General features: G+C 47.9%; 1 protein-coding gene across 1 annotated transcript in view; it reads left to right on the top strand.

Annotated features, from left to right (window-relative positions):
* The window catches only part of ABLIM3 (actin binding LIM protein family member 3), a 156,020-nt gene that overhangs the window by 118,577 nt on the left and 17,696 nt on the right, over window positions 1-19,747 (top strand). The window contains exons 11-17 of the mRNA XM_082622791.1: window positions 2,879-3,034; window positions 4,592-4,621; window positions 5,113-5,242; window positions 5,922-6,020; window positions 7,347-7,394; window positions 9,709-9,843; window positions 11,551-11,615. Of these exons, the coding sequence (XP_082478917.1) occupies window positions 2,879-3,034; window positions 4,592-4,621; window positions 5,113-5,242; window positions 5,922-6,020; window positions 7,347-7,394; window positions 9,709-9,843; window positions 11,551-11,615 (663 nt within the window). The remainder of the gene's footprint in view (window positions 1-2,878; window positions 3,035-4,591; window positions 4,622-5,112; window positions 5,243-5,921; window positions 6,021-7,346; window positions 7,395-9,708; window positions 9,844-11,550; window positions 11,616-19,747) is intronic.

Raw genomic sequence — 19,747 nt, 5'->3', positions numbered from 1 at the left:
AGGGAGTGTGTACAGAACTGTGGGCAGGGTCAGGGGATCCATAAGACCTAGTGTGGCATCCAGAGTCAGCAACAGCAGGAGGCTGTCACCACCCTAAGCCTAAAGGGAAGGGCTGGCCAGAGCTGCATCTGTGGCAGAGCAGCCGGGACAGGAGCCGAGTCCATCACGGCCGGGCAGGGCGGGTGCAAGGGAGACATGTACACAGCCCCTCTCTCCACTCAGCCTCAGCCTGCAGGTGCCTCTCATTAGCCAAACCCAGCTGAAAGCCAGGGAGCCTGTGACACAGTCCGTGGGACCTCAAGCTCAGACCAGGGCCAGGAGGAGTGGGCAGTGTGTCTCGGGTGAGCAGACAATGAACAGCACGGTGCCCAGACAGCAGTGGGATGGGATGGGTATGAAGGAGTGGAAGGGCCTTGGGAAGTGTTTAAAACATCAACAGTCCCAAGGTCTTTATGAAAGTTGCTCTCTCTATGGGAGTCTTGGCCCTGAGACTTACCTGGCCCCCCAGACACTGGGAGAACGTTATAGGATAATACAGTCTCCTTGGATTCTCTCTTAATCTACCTCATCTCATGACCTTGTAAGCCACAGGGGTTTTGGGGGACAGATCCTGACTGACCATAGCAGAAACTGGGTGACCAGAAACAGAGGGAATGGCTGGAGGATGCAGATGTGGAAAGGACGTGGCTTTGGGAGCCACGAGATGGAAGCTGTCCTGAGCGGGGGAAGCTGTCTAAGTCCTTGTGGTTCTAGAGGGTTGAACTCAGGCCAAGGCAGGTGGTAGGTAGAGGCTCGCTTCAGTTTGATGCGAGGAGCAGCTCTCTGAGTGCAGCCCTCTGCCAGTTGTTAAGACAGTGAACTCGCCATCCTGGGAAGCCAGGAGAGGCCAGTGGAGGGGGCATGCTCCCAGGCTAGACTGCCTGGGTTTGAATTCTGGTACAGCTACTTACTAGCTGTGACCTTGGGCGAGTTCACTGATTTCTCTGTGCCTGTTTCCTTATGCAAAAACGAGGATAATATTAGTATGTACTATTAGAGTTGGTGGTTGTATGGATTAATGGAGTTAAACCATATAAGGGACTTAGGATGGAGTCTGGCTCACAATAAGTGGTCATCAAGTGTTAGCTAGTGTTTTACTGCCGTGATTAATTCTGTCTTTACAATCTTCATCATCTTCTTCAAGGATGCTGTGAATGAAGATGCCCTCACTGTGTGGGGTTTGGAAGGCTGGATTCAGCCCTACTGGCTAAGTGGTACAAGTTGCAGAATCTTTTGAGCCTCAGTTTCCTCATCTGGAAAATAGGAATCATATTTTTTTAATTTACTTTTTATTTTATGTTGGAGTATAGTTGATTTACAATGTTGTGTCAACTTCAGGTGTACAGGTGTACCATAGCTAAGTCAGCTAAAGTGACTTAGCTATACATACAGATATATCCATCCTTTTTCAGATTCTTTTCCCATATAGGTTATTACAGAATATTGAGTAGAGTTCCCTGTGCTATACAGCAGGTCCCTGTTGACTGTCCATTCCATGTATAGTAGTGTGTATATGTCAATCCCAAACTCCCAGTCTATTCCTCCCCGCTCCCACCTTTCCCCCTTGGCAACCATCGAAGTCTGTGAGTCTGTTTCTATTCTGCAAATAAATTCATCTGTATCATCCTTCTAGATTACACATATAAGTGATATCATATGATATTTGTCTTTCTCTGTCTGACTTACTTCACCCAGCATGACAATCTCCAGGTCTGTCCACGTTGCTGCAAATAGCATTATTTCACTCTTTTTTATGGCTGAGTAATAATTCCATTGTATACATGTACCATGTCTTCTTTATCCATTCCTCTGTCAATGGACATTTAGGTTGCTTCCTTGTCTTGACTATTGTAAATAGTGCTGCTATGAACACTGGGGTGCATGTATCTTTTCGAATTATGGTTTTCTCCAGATATATGCTCAGGAGTAGGATTGCTGGATCATATGGTAGTTCTATTTTTAGTTTTCTGAGGAACCTCCATACTGTTCTCCATAGTGGCTGTACCAATTTACATTCCCACCAACAGTGTAGGAGGGTTCCCTTTTCTCCACACCTTTTCCAGCATTTATTGTTTGTAGACTTTTTGATGATGGCCATTCTGACTGGTATAAGGTGATACCTCATTATAGTTTTGATTTATGTTTCTTTAATAATTAGTGATGTTGAGCACCTTTTCATGTGCTTTTTGGCCACCTGTATGTCTTCTTTGGAGAAATGTATATTTAGATTCTTTTGAATTTCATTCTTTTACATGTAGGTATCCAGTTTTCACAGCACCACTCATTGAAGAGACTGTCTTTTCTCCATTGTATATTCTTGCCTCCTTTGTCAATAGATTAATTGACCATAGGTGTGTGGGTTTATTTCTGGCATTTCTCTCCTGTCCCATTGATCTATATTTCTGTCTTTGTGCCAGTACCATACTGTTTTGATGACTGTAGCTTTGTAGTATAGTCTGAAGTCAGGGAGCCTGATTCCTCCAGCTCCATTTTTCTTTCTCATAATTGTTTTGGCTATTTGGGGTCTTTTGTGTTTCCATACAAACTTAAAAAATTTTTTGTCCTAAAAAATAAGAATAATATTGACACTTACTTCACAGAGGCATCCTGACATTTGGAGGAGATCATTCCTATATAGCACAGGACCTCACACATATGTTCTGTCAATGTGGTGTCAATGTGAGCCCAGGTGGAATGAATGACCTGTCTTATTCTCACATTCTGTGAGTCTTCCATCCTAGCTGGAGAAGCTCATCCCCCTCTATGCCTGGCTTTTGTTTCCTCTCCCCTTTCCCACTTATCTTTCTGCTTCTTTCCTGTCCATTTCCCTCTTCCTCAGGCTAAAGTGGATAATGAGATCCTTAATTACAAAGACCTGGCAGCTCTCCCCAAGGTTAAGTCCATCTACGAGGTACAACGCCCCGACCTCATTTCCTACGAGCCTCATTCCAGATACACGTCCGACGAGATGCTGGAGAGGTGTGGCTATGGAGAGGTACGGCATCTCGCCCTCTCTCTGGGGCTGCTGGAGGAGAGGAGGGCCCTCAGGGTCCCCAGGCCCCTCCATCACAGAGACTTCAGCCTCCATAGTGTTGGCCCCCAGACTCTTTTAAACTGGTATTTATAGTTCAACACTTAAAAATCAAGTGATTTCATCCAAAATCTGGCTTCTCTTGAAAAATCGGAGCTGGCAACACTACACCAGTGTTTCCACCACCTAGAGATGGGGAGCAGCTCCCTCTATAGGCAGGACATGGGCTCCCCAGTTCTCCCCAATCCCCACTACTCTCTGAGAACCCCAACATAAAAGCCAAGAACCTGTGACCACTTATCACCTGAGCTGTTGTTTCCCTTACAGTGGAGAGATTTTATACATAGCCTACAGCTCTCATCCCCAGCTGTGTTCAGTGGCCATTTAGGTTTATAATTCCCAGTTAGGTAGGTTCTCTGGGTGCTGCCCCTGGCCTTAAGCCCCTGTGCTCAGAGCAAGAGACACTCATAAAAAGTACACATCGGAAGGCTTTTGAAATAATTAAATGGTTGCTGGACAAGAGAAAGTGTTTCCTGGAGAAGGCAGGGTGGCTGTTACCCTGGAGGTCCTGACAGTTTACATCCCAGGAGGTTTCTCACCCCACCCCAGGCCCCTGAGCTGAGATCATTTGGAGCTTCAGAAGGAGCCCCGGCCTCATCCGTACTTCACCACTATCCCCTTCCTCTCTAAGGAGAATGGGGTTCCATTTGGTTTAAGACCCCAATGCTGAGATTCTCTACGTTCTGGCGTCTGAAATGGACCAGGAAAAGGGGACCAAGCGTTTGGTAGAAGCTGATTCCCTGAAGCCAGAGATGGCAAACTGGGGCCCATAGGCCACAGCCAGCCCCCAGATTTGTTTTGTTTCACTCACAGAGTGTCTTTTTAAAATGTAAATTAGTTGTCAACATTTAAACATTAGGAGATTTCACATAAGAGTCTGCACTTCTGCCTTGTCTTGGAAATTTAAGAAGCTGTGTTAGCATGGGATGGACGGTCCAGCCTGGCCTGGGTGCCCTGGAGCTGAGCGCCATCCCCTCTGCAGGCGGTGCCTTCCATCCCCAGCTTGCCCCCCCGCCCCAACTCCTGCATTGATGGCATCAGCCTGGCCCTTGCTTGGCCCTGCATTTGGGAGCCTTGCCCTGGGTCCTGTCCTTATGAGCCACAGAAGGGCGTGAACTGGTAGAGGCACAGGGAAGGGACATGAACTGGCTCTGAGCTTGCGGTGGGGAAGCCTGGGCCCAGGTGAAGACCCTACCGCTTCTTCCCTGAGGGGCCCCAAGCCATCTCATCCCCTCTTTGGGCTGTAGTTTTTTCCATTTGTAAAAAGAGCATAGTCTCAAGGTTTCCTCCCACCCGTGAGCACTGCTGATATTCTGGGGAGCTGAGGCCGTTCTCTGGGGTGGGGGACAAGGGGCAGCTGCAGGCTTCTCTCTGCTCCCTGTAACCACTCTCTGTCCCTCCCTCTTGCCCTCCTCTCTCCTTTCCCTCCTTCCATGGCTGCCTTCAAACTTCGCTTCCAAGTCGCTGGGGACCTTATCTCCCTACTCCCAGGTAATTAAACTGGTTCCAGAAGACCTTTTCTATAATTGTGTCCTTTATGCTGACCAAGCAGACCCCCAATTTCCCCCCAACCCACTGAAGCCCCTGAAGGTGCTCCCCCAATGCAAACAGAGGGAGACTTAGGAGCATGACCTGGAGGAAGTGGCAGTGGCTTAAAGGGTAGAGATGGCTGGGAGCGAACCTTTCTACCCAGAGATGGCCTCCCTGATGCTTCTGTGATCCTTGGCCAGGATTCCAGGGTCCTGACCCACGGGTTCCATTCAAGGGTATGTGAGTGACGGGTGAAGGCCCTGGAAAGTCTCTGCAGCCTTCCTTGGGCTGTGCATGTAACCCAGGGAGGGGGTCTCTATTCAGAAGGGCAAAACCGTGCTTCAGCCCCTGGGATCCCAGGTTCCATGTCACTTCCCCACCTGACTGCTGGACCCTTGGGCTATAGGCCCCCCAATTGCAGATCTTGCTTATGGCCCTGCTTCCTCCCCCAGGACATCTATGAGAACCTGGACCTCCGGCAGAGACGGGCCTCCAGCCCGGGATACATTGACTCCCCCACCTACGGCCGGCAGGGCATGTCCCCCACCTTCTCCCGCTCTTCTCATCACTATTACCGCTCCGGTAAGGACGGGGGAAGCTCCCGAAGGGACAGGAAGGGCCAGGGGTGACAACACAGTGCCTAGATGTCCCCAGCTGCTGAGACAGCATGGGGCTTCCCTGGGTTATCTCCATTACAACATGGTCCTCTGGAGGCTCGTGGCCACCCAGGCCTCACTGAGTCCCTGCAGATGCCACTGGCAGGGGAAGAAGAGGGGTACGTGGTACTGAGATGCAGCAGGAAGGTGGGTGGCGTGCTGCTGCGGGGAGGGGAGTGGCAGGAAGCCCAGCCGTCCTGGCTGGAAGAAAACGTCTCCATCCTCATCCTTTGTCCTGTCCCATCCAGAGGGCAGAACCAGAGGATCAGAAATGGGGCAGTGTCCTGGCCTTCACCTGAGGGCCACCCTGAGGTTAGGGATGAAGCAGGCAGAGCAATTTAGGGAGGGGCCCAGGTGGGGAGCTAAGAGGAGCAAAGACGCCTTCCTGAAGCTCAGTGATGTTGACTCTTAGAACCCACAAAATCTGACTTTGGGGTGAAGCAGGACAACAGGGTCAAGCCTGTTTCTGCAGACCCGGTGCATGAGAGCACAGCCCCCATCCCTGCTGTCATCACCTCACTGCTGCCGTAACCACCGCCACTGCATTAATGCCTGTTTTCTCTGTGCCTCTGCTCTCTCTGGGGACCACTGCCTGCGTGCTCCAGGGCCCGAGAGTGGCCGGAGCTCTCCATACCATAGCCAGTTAGATGTGAGGTCCTCCACTCCAACCTCTTACCAGGCTCCCAAGCACTTTCACATCCCAGGTAGGCTGCCAGCCCAGAATTCCTGGCATGGATGCTGCATGCTCTGTGGGGTCGCCGGGCGCCCTGCACTGGCACCGAGGAGAAACTGGGTGCTGGGGACCCTCCCTAACCAGTCACCCGCACTAACTGGCCTCCAGCTCCGACACGCCCACTGGCCTTAGCCCACTCCCTAGACAGAACCAGCCTTGATTAGGACCACCAGGAAGCAGCCCAGGGAAGTGCCTCGAATGTCCAAGGGCTGTGATGGGACATGGCAGTAACTGTGCTGAAGGTCACGGGCTTTTGGGATTGAATCCTTGAATCTGCTGCTTATAAGCCTGTGACCTCAGACCAGCTACTTAGCTTCCTTGAGCTGTGTTGTTCCTTCTGGACAGCCAGGCACTGTCCTGAAAGTGCAACTGTGCTCAAACCAGCCCAGATCCTTCAGGGTGTTTAAGTTCTAATGTGGGGAGAGAGCTAATAAATGAGTAAACAAATAAGTAAAAGGATAATTTCAAGAGATATAGGTGCTAAACATAATAAAACAGGGCACTGTGATAGAGTGACAGCGTGGGGGAGGCTGGGCTATGTGAGGTGGTCAGGGAGGGCTTCTTGGAGGAGGTGACAATGAAGCCAAAAGAGAGCCCAGGGAAAAACATCCTGGGCAGAGGGAACAGCAAGTCCAAAGGCCCTGAAACACTGAGCCTGCAGCTGGCCAGCATGGCTGGAGGTGGTGAGCATGAGGGAAAGTGATGGGAGGTAAGAGGAAGGCAGGGGCTGGGTGACCTGGGACAAAGTCTCACCCTGAGCTACAGCAGAGCCGAGCCTAGACCCCAGTCTCCCAACTCTGAGCTCAGGTTTTCACTCCCCACTCACTTTTCCCCAAGAGTTGGTCTTGCCATTTCATCTACACCTTTCTCAGTTGCCCCAGAAAGATCCCATCCAGCCTACTGGGGAGGAGGGGGTGAGAGTGCTAACTGTGGCTGCGGGGTTCTGGGGATGCCCACGTGGAATGAGGCATGGCTGCTGGGTGGGCACCTTCCCGCATGGGGTCTTGCTGAGCACGCGCCTGCCTTATGCCTTCATGCCCACCATCCAAGCCCCAAGCCCCTGCCTCAGCCCCATTTGAATCCATCCATTCCTTTCCCCTCACCTTTCTTGCAACCTGATGGGATGAGGTTGGAAGCTCACCTTTGGAAGAGGAAGTCCACTGGGGGAAAGATGGGGGAGCCTTGGGAGAAGTTGCTAACCACCTCTCTCTTCTGGGACCCACTGACCAACTGGCCGTCTCCTTTTCTCCTGTCTTTCTCTCTCCTCCCCACTGTCCCTTCCCGGTCTGACTGGCAGCTGGAGAAAGTAACATCTACCGGAAACCCCCGATCTACAAACGGCATGGTATGGTCGGGGGCAGAGAGGGCTTGGCCAGGCAAGGGGAGGGGCAGTTCATCATCTGTGCAGATGGCTCTGTAGGGCCACCAGAGGGACACATACAAGGCTGCAACTCGGTCCTTCTTGTCGGCTGCCCCCCAGTCACTCAAGGTGGCCTTGGGGAGGGGGGTTGGTGTCATTTCAAAATGGCAAGGAAGGCCTTGTATCCCCTACATCCTTTCCCACCATCTCCTCACTACCCCCCTTGCCCTGCTATCTGCTATCCTAAAGCCCATGGTCAGAGAAACCCTTGTCAAATGCATGTAGCCCTGGGAGAGTGACACTCCAAGGCGCTGGTACTCAAACTTGGACGTTCATTAGAATCATGTGGAATGAATACAGATTCCTGGGCCCACCCCAGACTTAATGAATCCAAATTTTGTATTTGTTACAGTTTCTCCAGGTGATTCTAATGTCCAGCCCAGCTTGGGAACCACTGCTCTAAACTGTTCTCAGTCACCATGTCCTGAGAGTAGATGGAGGCCTGGAGAGGGGATACGGATGAGAAAGGAGCTGAGGGTGCCTTCATTCATTCATCCATATAGTGTTTCTTACAGAACTGTCTGTGGGCCAACTGCACCCAAGAGATTTATTTAAAAAACAGATACCTTGGCCCCCTCCCCTGCCCTAGACTTCCTTAATTAGAAATACTAAGAGTTTGCCCTACGAATCTGCCCTGCAACCAGTTCCATTCACAATTCCTACCTGTGCTCCCTGTGGGAGCCACCACTGAGACCCGTTCGTTCTTGCAAAAGCACTCAGTTGAATGAGCACACCCCTTCCTCTGAGGATGCAGAGGCACAGCTGCCACCCTGTATCACCCTTAGGTACCTATGGGTGCCTGTGGGATCACAGGGGGAACACAGAATTGGACGAGCATGGAGACAGGCAGAAGCAGCCCTGTACTGGGATCTAAACTCACTGGGCTGATGGAGGAGGTGGTACAAGTATAAACAGTGGTTCTGGGTGCTTACGACCTGACAATTTAGACAAACATCCTCGACTTCGGAGCGGACTGGGCTGGGGTCCAGGTGAGTCCTGAGCAGTGCACACCTACCTGTGGCTGTGGAGGACACGCCATGTACCCCCAGTGGCCACAGAAAGGCACCAACCCTGACAAAGGTAGTTTAACTTTACGTCCAGAAAAGGCCCCCAGGTCCCAAGCCCCTCAGGACTGTGTGGGATTTTGTAGGTGGGCCTGGGGGGCAGTACCAAAGCAGGCTCAGGAGTCGTCTGGGCTGGAGGTGGATTGTGCAGATGAGAGGGTGGGTGAAAGGGCTGAATGAGAATGGCTGGAGTGGGAGGGGCTGCACAGGACCCACATCAAAGAGGATCTGCAAGCTTTGGGAGCAAGTGCTGCTGGCTGGCTGAGAGCCATCCCAGGACCCTCTGCTGCTCTGGCTCCATGGAGCCTAGGGCTTGTCCCTATAGCTTCTCCCTCCTGAGAAATGATCAGGGGCCCCATCTCCTTTCCCCAGCCCGCCCTCTGCCCTAGTCAGCTTCTCACCAGTCTTGGGCGTGATAGTCATTGCCCTGGAAGGTTTTGTGCCTACAGTGGGTTTGATGGTCACCCCCATGTTGTGGACTTCAGGGGGAAGCTTAGAGCTGGATGACACCTCAGCCAGCAGACCAGTTCTGATACAGACAAGGAAACTGAGGTGGAGAGGGGCACGATTTGCCCAGTGCTACAGCTGAGTTAAGTGGCAGAACTGGAACCAGAACCCAGCGTTGCTGACTCCCTGGCCAGTGCTCCTTCCCTCAGGCCATCTAGTCTCCCCCAAGAAGGATTTGTCATTTCAGTATGAGGAGAAAGGTGACCTGACTCAACATGCAGCAGGCCCTGCTTGGCGATCCCACCCAAGATGTGGCTCGAATCCACAACAAGGCTGGCTTCTCGAGGGTGAGGAACGTAGTAAGGGCAAGGACTCACCTGGGACCTGTCTAATCTTACTTAAAGGAGCCATGGCCTTAGTGTTCACTTAGGAGAGTCTGTGGAATTGGTAGAAGGAGCCCTGAGCTGGGGTCTGATCCAGTTCTGGTCTAACTTGCTGTGTGGTCTGAGCAAGACCCTTCCCCTCTCAGGTGTTCAGATTCCCAACCATAAAATGAGAGGCTTGGCCTCAGTGCTTTTCCAGCTCCAATGCTCCGTGTCCCAGACCCTGGCCTGGACGTGGCCTCTCTCCCCAGGGCTGGAGCCTGGCTGAGACAAGGGAGAGTATGTCCAGCACACTCTTCTAGGACATTCTGCCTCCCTGAAGCTCTCTCTTTGGGTCCTTTGCAGGTGATTTGTCGACAGCAACCAAGAGCAAAACAAGTGAAGACATCAGTCAGGCCTCCAAGTACAGTCCAGCCTTCTCGCCAGACCCCTACTATGCTGCGGAGTCTGAGTACTGGACCTACCACGGGTCCCCCAAAGGTATCACCCCTCACAGGGGAGCCAGGACCAGAGCCCTGTCACCTACGCCAGGGACACAGGGCCAGCACAGACAGTTGCCCACTCCTTCACACGACAGTTCATTTATTCATTCAGCAAACAGGTACTAAGGGCAGCCATGGGCCCCAGGGAGATACTAGGAAGCAAACCAGATCAGGTCCTTGCCCTTGTGTATGAGATGTCGGCCCCAACTGAAGAGGGAGGTGATGTACAGCAGGTGAGGTACAGGGGGTAGAAGCGCTGGTGGTAGGGGCATGCTGTCCAGTCTGGAAGATGACAAAAGCTGCTCAGATGCAGAGCCTCAGCTACCACAGGAAGGGTGAGGAGCAGGTAAGCCAGCAGAGTGTGGAAATGCACCTGCAAAGACCCAAGATGGGAGGGTAGGCTCCACTGGAGCAAAGGAATGGCTGTCAGCTCAACCTTGAGCTCAGAGAGGGAGGGGAGGGGGTGGGAGACGAGAGGCCAGATCCCACAGGGCCTTGTGGGTTGAGGTCAGGATTTGGGTCTTTATCCAAAATAGGAGGAAGTTGTTAAAAGTGGTGACATGATCAGATTTGTGTTTTTAAGAGACCACTTTGGCTGTAGGTGGAAAATGGTTTGGAGAACGGAAAAGAGAGGATGTTGGGAGATGGAAGTCTCCCACAGGCACCCTGGCAAGGGGTCCTAATGGTCCTCAAGGTGCTATCCCACCTAATCAGACATCCCAGTCTGTTTCTTTTAAGTATGTGGAGGAGTTGTCAGTAAGTGCCACTTTGATTCAACACATATACCTTTAGTAATGAATGTCCATTTTGAACAAAGCTTCATGGGAGCTCAGAGATGACCCTCTGCCACCCTCAAAGAATTCTCCACTTAGAAAAGGGATAAGACACAAGCACAACTATAACCCAAAGTGGACAGTGATCAGTGCCCATGGGAGATAGTGTTCAGAGGCTGCACAGGCAAGAGAGACCAGACCCAACAGGCATGAGGGGGGTGAGGGGGAATCTTAGATCTCACACACACACACACACACACACACACACACACACACACACACACACACACACACACACACACACACACACACACACACACCCACACACACACACACACCCACACACACACACACACACACACACACCCACACACACACACACACACACACACACACACACACACACACACCCTACCTCCAAAAGCCTTAAGCCAAAACAGGGATTTTCTGGGTCATGTGACTGAAAGTTTTTGAGGCATAGCTGGATCTAGAGGTAGATGAGCATCATCAGGACTTGACCTGTCCTGTGGGTTGGGTGGCTCCAGTCTCAGGCTGATTCTGCCCTTATCGTGGGAAGACGAGTTCTGGCAAGTCCAGGTTACCTCCCTTCCTTGGCAGAAAGAGGGCTTTTTCTCCTACCAGCGGCAGGAAAATTCCCAACGTTGAGGTTCATTAGATCTGTCTGGGCAGTCAGCTTCACCTGCACTTTGCAGCCCAAGAATGGGAAGGGATGCTGGCCATCTCAGTATAGGGAGACCCATGGTGGAGGCAGTTCACCAAAATGCACTTGTGCGGGGTCACTCAGCTAGAAAGTGGTGGAGCCAAGAGGAAACCCCCACCTGTCAAGGCTGTACTGCCCCCCTATGCCCTCTCGCCTGAATAGGCTGAGTGGGGAGCATGGGCGAGAGCTGATCCTAGCTGTCTTTTGGCAGTGCCCCGAGCCAGAAGGTTCTCATCTGGAGGAGAGGAGGACGATTTTGACCGCAGCATGCACAAGGTAAGCAGGCCACACCACTGAATGAGATGCTTAGACGGTATGTTACTGAGGAGTTTTTCATTTGTGAGGGACAGAAACCAAATTCAAACTCACTCACGATAGAAAAGAGAAATGCAAAACTTGGCAAAACTGAAAAGTCAACTGGTAGGATTAGCTGCAGGTACAACTTGATCCAGCTGCTAAACAAATTGCCATAGGGAAATTCTCTCTCTCTGCTCTTACGCTGGATTGCCTCTGCATTGGCCTCAAGCTCAAGCAGGTTCTTCTCATGTTGTGGTCAGTGGATGCCAGTGACTTGTGCATCACTGGTGGGGATGGAAGGTGGTGCAGCTGCTGAGAAAGAGTTTGTGGTCCCTCAAAAAGTTACTACATAGAACTACCATAGAAACTGTCAACTGAAAAAAAAAAAAAAAAAAGCACAACCTGAAAGTTGAGAACTATGTTTTATTCAGCAGACATACTGAGGACCTAAGCCCAGGAGACAGCCTCTCAGGTAGCTCTGAGAGAGTGTTCCAAAGAGGTAAGGGAGGAGCCAGGAATATGTAGGAGTTTTTGCAAAAATAAAATCAGGAAGTTGAACATCACAAGATTGCTGCTAATTAATGAAAAAACAGACATCTACAGTTAATGAATCTAGTGCTTTTCTGTGTATGGGAAGATGCAAGGCCCTTGGCTCACCGAAATCATTCCTTTGATGTGCACCTTAACTATCTAGGGCCAGTATCCTGTTTTTCTCCATCCTGAATCCCCTCAGGCTGCACCACCGGTAGTGGCTGCAGAGGTTGATGGCTTCATGGCTCGTTTACTGATACAGCAGGTGACATTCTTTGCTCACAGTGCTTCCTCTTGGCCATAAATTCAACCAATACTTGGGAGGCATTTCATGACCAATTTTGTCCCTCAGGGCTAGGAAGGCTCATCCCTTGATCAGGCAAAGATTCTGTTGATAGGCCACTCAATGTGCTGATTTGTTTTGGATGAGACCCTGTTGATAATCTAAAATTCTCTGGATCACCTGTCTTATTAGTCTGTTGTGATCCAGGAAATGTTTTCCCTTGTTGCTTCTTCCCAGATCTAGAATTGCACTATTACAATTATTCTATGTAGAGTTATGTACATAATCAACTAACTCGAGATGTCATTAATTTTGCTGGAGGCTTGGTTACACTTTGGTAATGTAAGAGATAACAATTTCATAAAACAGACAGGATATAAGTAATACAGCTAGTAACATTAATAAACTGATAGTGCAGCAGAGAGAGGCATAAATAATTTGAAAATGCCAAGAGAGAACAAACTAAAACAGTGATTAGTATAACTAGTTGTAATCTGGTCAAAATAAGCCATCAAGTCCACAGGGGAGCCAACTGGAGAAGCCAAATTCTGGAGGGATCAGGTAGAGAGAAAAAGATAAATGTTTCATCTTCGTTTACAAAGGTATACTTTATCAACTTGTTGAAGGTCATAGTTAGCGTAAGAGGAAAGGTTTTCTGGAAAACAGAGATTAAAAACCAGTATATTTCAGAAAAAAAATCATAAAATTATAAGTCATGTTCATCAATTCATTCAGTCCATGTAATTAATTCCTGTTCCTCTAGATGAAGTTGTCAGGTTTTCCATTAGTCTTTTTTAATTTCTTAACCCAATTCAGGAGTAAGATCTAAAAGTTATAAAAAACTTGTATTTATCAAAAGTGCTTTTTATGAATCTTCACTAAGATCTTCATATATAAAAGCATCAGAGTAAAACAATGATTGTGTATAAACAACAAGACTTAAAATGGCATGGTTAAAGATCTGATTATAATGTAATTGACAAGAACTTGGATATTTCTGTGACATACAACATCCTAAGATAACACCTAGAATTATGACTGATAACCTTATACCAGGACATACCAGAGTTTTAGGAATTCCATGTAAATTTTGGAACATCTGTATTAATGACATTTACCCATACCATATAACCTAAGAAGGTTTTATCTCCAATCACTTGACAGTGCTTCTCAAGTAATTTAACATACCAAATTAGCCTAATTAGTTTAACATTTCTCTCTGAGATGTTGCAGGGTTTCTTTGAAGCATCCCAGAGTTATCTGGAAGTCAAAAGAACTTCAGTTAGAATTTGTTATTTGGGAAGTTTTGTCAAAAATATCAAAAAGGTTTCAAAACACTTGGTCAAATAGGATCATAGGTCACTGTGAAACAATACTTATTCACTTAAAGTGACAAAAGATTTCAGAAACGAATAAAGACTTACAGAAAAAGACTCTCACATAATCTGTTTTCAAAAGCAGTATGTCAAGATAACTTTGTTCTCTTAACAGAGAGAGGAACCAAATCCAGTCTTGTACCAGCCTACTTTTAATAGTAATATCCACTTACCTAATTAAATTTAATCCAATCCCAGCCTGACCATGTACAAAACTCCTTTTCAGGGCCCCCTTTTTATGAACCTTCCACAACTTTCTCTATTCCTGTTAGTCTGTCCCTTATTTTTCCATCCAGAAACAACCAGCTCTAGGACAAAATCATTCTTTCCACTTAACAAAATGCACTTCCATTCTTCATACCTTCTTTTGCTGAAAAAAACACACCCTACTTTCCTTGTATACTGAAATATTTCCCGTATTATCTTTAGTAGCTTTAATTACATATTATAATTTTAACCCTTAAAAACATTAATCTCTAGTGAAAACTGACAAGTAGCAAGTAATTGTGAACTGTCTGTCATACCAGCATTCCTGATTGGCGTATCACTTAACCTCTAGAAACATACATCTTCTCATAGCATAATTTCTTTCCTTATGTGGTACAAGAGTTGTGTCTAGCAAACCCAAACATCTTTAGTTTCCTTCTTGTAAGGAGACAAAAGTAGGTAAATTTAGACCTGTTTAGCAAATAATGTTTGAGTATTTTATCTTATTTGAAGTGACCTGGATAGTCAGTAGATTCCCATTACTTAAATTAATTTTAGCAAGGGCTGAGGAATCAGGATGGCAGAGGAACAGGACATGGAGCTCACCTCTTCCCACAGATACATCAAAAATATATCTACAAGTGGAACAATTTGCACAGAAAATCTAAACACTGGCCTCAGACTTTTGAAAGGGCAAGAAAACCTCCATATAACCAGATAAAACAAAAGAAAAAGAAAGACAGAAAGGAATCAGGACAGGACCTGCGCCCCAGGGAGGGAGCTGTGAAAGAAGAAAGGTTCCCACACCCTGGGAGGTTCCCTCACCCATGGGGAGATCAGCCTGGACAGAGGGGGAGCTTCAGAGCCTCAGAGGAGAGTGCAGCAACCAGTCTGTGGAAGGCAAAATGGACAGTGACCTGCACAGATGGTCAGTACTGCCACCCTGTGCTCCCCAGCCTGAGACCCTCGTCCACCCACATGGGCAGGGGCCGGGTGCTGAAGCCTGGGCTTTGGAGGTCAGACCCAGGGAGAGGACCAGGATTGGCTATGCGGAGAGAGCCTGAAGAGGGTGGAGTGTGGCAACTGAGGGTGCACTCAGAAGAAGCCTGGGCCCGCCATGGAGGCAACGTACCATTGTTGGGGGGCATGCAAGGAGAGGGGTGGGACCACCATAAGAGCTTCTTTCCCTGTGCGCACATTCTCAGGCAACAGGACACCACCTACGTGAGCTCCAGGGGCAGGCGTGAGCCACCACTGCCATCGTGGGCTCCAGAGGCAGGTACGGGCAGCTGCCATCAATAAGAGAACCATGAGCAGGCACCAAGTGCTGTCCCCACTGTCGCAGGAGTGCGCGGGCCACCACCGCAAATATGAGACCCACGAGCAGCCACCAAGCACTGTCCCTGCTATCTTGGGAGTGTGTGGGCCACCGCCACCATTAAGAGATCCACGAGCAGGTACCAATCACTGCACCCAATGTCCAGGGAGCATGCACAGGCCATGAACAAGCTCCAGTCACTGTCCCTGCTGTCCTGGGAGTGTGCGGGCCACCACTGCTACTAAGAGATCCGGGAGCAGGCGCCAGTCCCACCCTCATCCAGAGAGTACGCACAGGCAGCGAGCAGGCACCAATCATGGTCCCTGCTGTCCCGGGAGTGCGTGGGCCATCACTGCTGCTAAGAGACACAGGAACAGACAACAATCTCTGCCCCTACTGGCCTGGGGGCACACGGGCCACTGCCACTGCTGGGAGACCCGCGAGTAGGCGCCGATTGCTGCTCCTGCCATACCAGGAGTGTGCACAGGCTGCCACACATCCACACACCATTTGAAAGGAATAATGGCCAGCACACACTAAGGAAAGAGGCAGAAAGCATCCAAACTAAAAGCATCTCAATTCCGGACAAGATGGTGGAGTAGAAGGACTTGAGCTCACCTCATCTCACAAAAACACCAAAATCACAACTAACTGCTGAACAACCATTGACAAAAAAGACTGGAACCTACCAAAAAAGGTATCTTACACCCAAAGAGAAAGAAGAGGCCACAATGAGATGGTAGGAAGGGCGCTTTTGTGATATAATCAAATCCCATGCCTGCCGGGTGGGTGACCCACAGACTGGAAAATAATTGTATTGCAGAGGTTCTCCCACAGGAGTGAGAGTTCTGAGCCCAACGTCAGGGTCCCCACCCTGAGGGTCTGGCGTTGGGAGGAGGGGCCCCCAGAGCATTTGGCTTTGAAGGCCAGCAGTTCTTGAGTGCAGGAGCTCCACAGACAAGGGGAAACAGATTCGACTCTTGGAGGGACCCAGCACAAAGCAGTGACTCCACAGGAGCCTGGACTAGACCCACTTGCGGATCTTGGAGGGTCTCCAGGGAAGGTGGAGGTCAGTGTGGCTCACTGTGGGGGCAAGGACACTGGCGGCAAAGGCCCCAGGGAATACTGATTGGCATTAGTTCTCAGGGAGGGTGCAATTTTGGCACCGAGACCTGGCCCCACCCAACAGCCTGTAGGCTCCAGTGCTGGAACACCTCAGGCTAAACAACAACAAGCAGGGTGGGGGACACAGCCCCACCAATCAACAGACAGGCTGCCTAAAGCTGTACTGAGCTCACAGCCACCTCTAAACATATGCCTTGACATGGCCCTGCCCACCAGAGAGACGAGACCCAGATCCACCCACCAGTGGGCAGGCACCAGTTCCTCCCACTAGGAAGCCTGCACAAGCCCCTGGACCAACCTCACCTGCCAGGGGGCAGACACCAGAAGCAAGAGGAAATACAATCCTGCAGTGTGTGGAAAGGAGACCACAAACACAGAAATTTAGAAAAAAATGAGATGGCAGAGAAATATGTTCCAGACGAAGGAACAAGATAAACCCAGAAGAACAACAAAGTGAAGTGAAGATAGGCAATCTACCTGAAAAAGAATTCAGAGTAATGATAGTAAAGATGATCCAATATCTCGGGAAAAGAATGGAGGCACAGACTGAGAATACAAGAAATGTTTAAAGATGAGCTAGAAGATCTAAACAAAGAAACAGAGATGAACAATACAATAACTGAAATGAAAAACACACGAGAAGGAATCAGTAGCAGAATAAACGAGGCAGAAGAATGAGTAACTGGAAGAGAGAGCGGTGGAAATCACTGCTGTGGAACAGAATAAAGAGAAAAGAATGAAAGGAAATGAGGACAGTCTCAGAGACCTCTGGGACAACATTAAATGCACAAACATTCACATTATAGGGGTCCCAGAAGGGGAAGAGAGAGAGAAAGTGCCTGAGAAAATATTGGAAGAGATTATCACTGAAAACTTCCCTAACATGGGGAAGGAAACACTCAATGAAGTCCAGGAAATGCAAAGAGTCCCATACAGGATAAACTCAAGGAGGAACACGCCGAGACACATACTAATCAAACTGACAAAAGTTAAAGACAAAGAGAAAATAGAAAAAACAACAAGGGAAGAGCAACAAATAACATACAAGGGAATCCCCATAAGGTTAACAGCTGATTTTTCAGCAGAAACTCTGCAGGCCAGAAGGGAGTGGCATGATATATTTAAAGTGATGAAAGGGGAAAACCTATAACCAAGATTACTCTACCCAGCAAGGCTCCCATTCAGATTCGATGGAGAAGTCGAAAGCTTTACAGAGAAGCAAAAGCTAAGAGAATTCAGCACCATGAAACCAGCTTTACAACAAATGCTAAAGGAACTTCTCTAGGCAGAAAAGAAGAGGCCACAACTAGAAACAAGCAACTTATGAATGGGAAAACTCACCAATAAAGGCAAACATACACTAAAGGTAGGAAATCAGCCACACACAAATATGATATCAAAACCAGCAATCTTGAGGAGAGTACAATTGCAGGATATTGGAAATTCATTTCAAATTAAGAGACCAGCCACTTAAAAAATCTTGTATATGTATATAGACTGCTATATCAAAACCTCATGGGGACGGCAAACCAAAAATCTACAATAGATATACAAATTAAAATTGAAAAGGAATCCAAACTCAACACTAAAGAGAGTCATCAAATCACAAAAGAGAACAAAAGAGGAAGGGAAGAAAAAAGACCTACAAAAACAAACCCAAAAGCAGCCGCATAGCACAGATAGATCAGCTCGGTGCTTTGTGACCACCTAGAGGGGTGGGATAGGGAGGGTGGGAGGGAGACACACGAGGGAGGAGATATGGGGATATATGTATATGTATAGCTGATTCACTTTGGTATAAAGCAGAAAACTAACACACCATTGTAAAGAAATTATACTCCAATAAAGATGTTAAAAAAAAATACCCCAAACAATTAACAAAATGGCAGTAAGAGCATACATATCGGTAGTTACCTTAAATGTAAATGGATTAAATGCTCCAGCCAAAAGACATAGGCTGGCTGGCTGAACTGATACAAAAATAAGACCCATATATATACGTCTATAAGAGACCCACTTCAGACCTCAGGACACATACAGACTGAAAGTGAGGGGATGGAAAAAGGTATTCCGTGCAAATAGAAATCAAAAGAAAGCTGAAGTCGTGATACCCAGACGAAATAGACTTTAAAATAAAGACTGTTGCAAGAGACAAAGAAGTATGCTACATAATGATCAATGAATCAAACCAAGAGGAAGATATAATAACTGAAAATATATATGCACCCAACATAGGAGCACTTCAATATATAAGGCAAATGCTAACAGGCATAAAAGGAGAAATTGACAGTAACAAAATAATAGTGAGGGATTTTAACACTCCACTTACATCAATGGACAGCTCATCCAGACAGAAAATCAGTAGGGAAACACAGCCTTAAATGACACACTAGACCAGATGGACTTAACTAATGTTCTTTATAGAACATTCCATCCGAAAGCAGCAGAGTATACATTCTTCTCAAGTGCACATGGAACATTCTCCAGGATAGATCATATCCTGGGCCAGAAATCAAGCCTCAGTAACTTTAAGAAAATTGAAATCATATCAAGCATCTTTTCTGACTACAACACTATGAGACTAGAAATCAATTACAGGAAAAAAATCCTGTAAAAAACACAAACACGTGGAGTAATGAACATGAAAACAAAAATAAACAAGTGGAACCTAATTAAACTTAAAAGCTTTTGCACAGCAAAGGAAACCATAAACAAAGTGAAAAGACAACCCACACAATGGAAGAAAATATTTGCAAACCAGGTGGCTGACAAGGGATTAATCTCCAAAATATACAAACAGCTCATGCAGCTCTATATCAAAAAAAAACAAACAATGCAATCAAAATATGGGCAGAAGATCTAAATATACATTTCTCCAAAGAAGACATACAGATGGCCAAAAAGCACATGAAAAGATGCTCAACATCACTAATTATCAGAGAAATGCAAATCAAAGCCACCATGAGGTATCACCTCAACGCCAGTCAGAATGGCCATCATCAAAAAGTCTACAAACAATAAATGCTGGAGAGGATGTGGAGAAAAGGGAACCCTCGTACACTGTTGGGGGGAATGTAAATTGGTACAGCTGTTATGGAGAACAGTATGGAGGTTCCTTAAAAAACTAAAAATATAACTACCATATGATCCAGCAATCCCACTCCTGGGTATATATACAGAGAAAACCATAATTTGAAAAGATACATGCACCCCAATCTTCACTGCAGCTCTATTTACAATACCCAAGACATGGAAGCAACCTAAATGTCCA

Source organism: Mesoplodon mirus (assembly GCF_964341445.2).
Source record: "Mesoplodon mirus genome assembly, chromosome: 5".
Lineage (NCBI taxonomy): Eukaryota > Metazoa > Chordata > Mammalia > Artiodactyla > Ziphiidae > Mesoplodon > Mesoplodon mirus.
This window is presented reverse-complemented; position numbering and strand designations above follow the sequence as displayed.